The sequence below is a fragment of the Coenobita brevimanus genome, chromosome 30, assembly GCF_032717465.1.
Source record: "Coenobita brevimanus isolate Jiangsu-jjx chromosome 30, ASM3271746v2, whole genome shotgun sequence".
NCBI classification, from domain to species: Eukaryota; Metazoa; Arthropoda; class Malacostraca; order Decapoda; family Coenobitidae; genus Coenobita; species Coenobita brevimanus.
Genome location: NC_136983.1, coordinates 19,523,593 through 19,527,564, shown reverse-complemented (window position 1 = coordinate 19,527,564; position 3,972 = coordinate 19,523,593). Strand labels below are relative to the sequence as shown.

At 40.0% G+C, this 3,972-nt stretch overlaps 1 protein-coding gene across 1 annotated transcript; it reads left to right on the top strand.

Annotated features, from left to right (window-relative positions):
- Positions 1-2,130: 2,130 nt before the first annotated feature.
- Positions 2,131-3,501, top strand: LOC145395245 (uncharacterized). The gene has a single exon (XM_080268933.1). It carries the CDS (start codon positions 2,131-2,133, stop codon positions 3,499-3,501), a length of 1,371 nt encoding a protein of 456 aa, XP_080125059.1.
- Positions 3,502-3,972: the final 471 nt, after the last annotated feature.

Sequence of the window (3,972 nt, the reverse complement as noted above, 5' to 3'; positions counted from 1 at the left end):
TCCCCTGCTCCCAACTCACACCCCCCTCTCTCATATACCTCTCCACCCCATCTCTCCATCTCATCCTCGGCCTCCCCCTCCCTCTTTCCCCCTCCACCTCACTCACATACACTCTCTTCGTCAGTCTTTCACCCTCCATCCTCTCCACATGGCCAAACCACCTCAGTGTGTTCCTCATAACGCTTCCTATCACATCCTTAAACCATATTTATCGTACATATCCTTAAATTTGTGAATTGTTTTGGCACACACTATTTCATTCGGTAGTGCATTCCACTGATCAATTGGTCTGTTTGGGAAACTGAATTTCCTCACGACTTTATCACCTCTCTTCTTATGCAGTTTTTTGCAGTGTCCTCTTGCTGATGCTTCTCCATATGTTAAGTAATCATTTATGTCTATTTTCTCCTTCCCTGATATGCATTTATATAGCATTATCATGTCACCTCTTTTCCTTCTCTCGTGTAGTGTTGGTAGATTCAGTTTATTTAGTCTTTCTTCGTAAATTAGATCCGTTAAACTTGGTATCCATCTTGTAGCGGCCCTTTGAACATTTTCAACCTTGTCTATGTGTTTTTTGAGATGAGGACTCCAGACTACTGATGCATACTCCAGGGTTGGTCTGATGAATGATATTATCCTTCTTAGCATGTCTTCATTTATGTATGTGAATGCTATTCTCATATTTGCAAGCAGTGTATAAATGTTCCGTGCCTTCTCACTGATGTGGTTAGCCGGAGATAGTCTGTTAGTGATAATCACACCTAGGTCCTTCTCTCTTTCTGATGTGTGTAGGGTTTTATTTCCTAACGTATAATCCCAATCAGGTCTTTTTCCACTTTTACCAAACTTGATTACATGACACGTCCACACTGAATTCCATTTGCCATGTATTACTCCATTCATGAAGTTTATTTAATTCTTCTTGTAGCTCTACAAGAGTCTGTTAGTAATTCTCCTTTGTATTTTTGTATCATCTGCAAACATATTTAGATAGCTTTCATTTCCAGTGTTATTGTCTATATCATTTATATACACTAAAAACATGATTGGTGCCAGCACTGAGCCCTGTGGTACTCCACTATACCTCATACCAATTACTTTGGCCAGGCATGTATGGTAACACTGTTCTGCCCGAGACTCTGATTGGCTGGAGGTGTTTGTTCGATTTCGTTCTTGCCTTAACCGATACACTCTTTATTAATAGACGTGATACTGAGTTTTTCGACGGCACAATCGTCAAAAGCAATATGAAATCCGCTATATACTTAGCAACAATGAAATTTTCGCAGGAAGATAGAGATAATGAGTCAACAAAGTATTACATTACAGTCCAAGCCAAGGTCAGCATTCGAACAATTCCTTTACGTTCCAGAAAGTCAGTAAAGTTACAGAATATCAAGGAAACCTGCTTAATCTAAGCGTTGCTATAACACATATCTAAATTATAAGATCAGTCCGCACCCTTAAACCGTGCCACAACTCTGAATAATTAAAAAAATTCAAATGAAAATACGAGTTCTGCAGGGAGGGAGACAGCTCAATCGAACAGCCACTGAGCGACAGCTGAGTGAAGGCGGGACGCAGAAGTTTTTTTTTATTTATGCGTACCGTTTTTCTTTATCATGGAGAGCCCTTTGCCCCCCTTCCCTTACGACAGCATGCTCTCTCGTCATTCAGTCAATGTAAGTGTTTATATTAGGAGTTTGAGCTTTTATATACTGTGATAATAGAGAAGTTTTAATGAAACAATTTTCCTTTAGCCTACTTTGATGTTTAGCGATGTTTTCAAATTGAACTAAATTGACCGAGTTTGAGTGTATCATGAGAGAAGTCATTACTAAATCCTTCAGTGCGATGTTGCCTTTCTAACCTAGTTCAGGCTATCTATAGACGATTTTGTTTTAAGGAAAGGTGGTGTAGGGGTATAATATAGAGGCGAGTAAACAGGCTAGTTATTTTTTACCTTTTAGCTATACATCGCCCCTTAGTTTCGAAATTTACTTCTCTTGACCATAATTATTTTAAATGACATCGTATCGGAAAGGTTATGATTATGTTTCCGAGTTTACTTATATGTAGGTTTGCTGGCAGGTATGTTTGGGCAGGATCCAGCCTGGCTGTGACAGTATGCCTGGCAAAGACAGACCGGTGTTGAAGGACAGAGTTAGGCATCGGTATGCACCCACCAAGTACTTAACTCAAGCCAGGAATATCATCCACAATGTCCACCGGTATTTTGAAAGTGAGGGATCATGTGTAACTGCTGCACATGCCGTTAAGAAAACGTCAGATGCAACTGGGGCTTCTGAAAGGAACGTCAGGAGGATTAAGAGTGAAGTTTTAATGTCACGAGATGGAATTATACACACACCACCTCCACGTTCAAGACTCTCCACTGTGGTAGGACAGACCGATGACTTTCAAAAGGACTGTATCAGGAGGGAATTACTTTCCTTTTACGAGCGAGGTGAGCTTCCATCATTGACGGAACTACTGAAGAGGGTCAAGGCATCACCCATATCCTTCATTGGATCTAGGACTTCTCTACACAGAGTTGTGAGGCAGATGGGCTTCAGATACAAAAAAGCAGAAAGTGGGAGAAGGATATTAATGGAGAGAGAAGACATCGTAACTGCAAGAAATGCGTATCTGAGAAAACTAAAAGGTAACAGAGATAGTTCTCATCCTCGCCCTGAAATATACCTAGATGAGACTTGGATTAACCAGAATATATGCGTTGAGCGATGCTGGACTGATGGTGATGGGCCTAAACTTAAGACAGGGAGAGGAGCTCGATTCATCATCCTACATGCTGGTGGCCAAAATGGTTTTGTGCCGGGAGGACTCTTGATGTTTCGATCAAAGAATGGAGCAAAGGGAGATTACCACGAGTCAATGGACCATCAACGATTTAAGCAGTGGTTTCAGGAACAATTACTTCCAAACATCCCAGAAAGATCCCTTATCATAATGGATAATGCTTCCTATCACTCAAAAACCATCAATAAAATGCCAACAACCAGCAGTAAGAAAGGCGATTTAATTGAATGGCTGTCATCTGCCAATATCACATTTGATCCATCTCAAACAAAGAAGGAACTGTATTTTGTCTGCAAACAACATAAAGGCAAACAAGAATATGAGATAGACCAATTGGCCATGGAAAAGGGACATATAATACTCAGACTGCCTCCTTACCACTGTATGTTCAATCCTATTGAATTAAGATGGGCACAGCTGAAGAGCGAAGTAAAGAAACAAAAATCAAACGGAGATCAGTCCCTGAGGAGAGTTGAGGAAATTACTCACGAGGCTATGAACAAGATTACCCCTGAAACTTGGCGTAGTTGCATCAGCCACACGAAGAAAATCGAAGGTGAATACCGTGCCAAAGACATCGCACAAGACCATTTGTTTGAGGAATTTGTTATTAACATAATTTTTGATACAAGTGACGAGAATGAAAGTGAAGATGACGCACATGGAGAAAGAGCTTAATATAGAGCACCAGTACGTAGCCTACACATTTTTTCAGAACATCCAATAAATCACGCTCACGTTTTATTTTTTTAGTGATAACCTATTATGCCTGTTGTTTTAGCTTCGTATTTGTGTGTGTGTGTGTGTGTGTGTGTGTGTGTGTGTGTGTCCTTTGAGAGAGAGAGAGAGAGAGAGAGAGAGAGAGAGAGAGAGAGAGAGGACAAAAAAGAAGATGAAGGTGGATATGATTATTTGTACTGTACATAGGCTTGCAAATAAACTGGACAGTGAAGTATATGTTATTAAATTCACGAGTAGTAAAAAGTGGAAATACCCTGTACTATTTTACATTTTAAATATGGATGCACGGGACTTACATCGAATATGAAGTAAAAATGAAAGGAATGGTAAAGCCTATCACTTCATGAAGAAGTTCAGAGGGGAGAAATTTTTCTGCATCTTTCGCATCCTCATACTTTCTAAATTAAT

Excerpts from the sequence above, each read along its gene's own strand:
- LOC145395245 (XM_080268933.1), top strand. The coding sequence starts at position 2,131 with ATGCCTGGCAAAGACAGACCGGTGTTGAAGGACAGAGTTAGGCATCGG.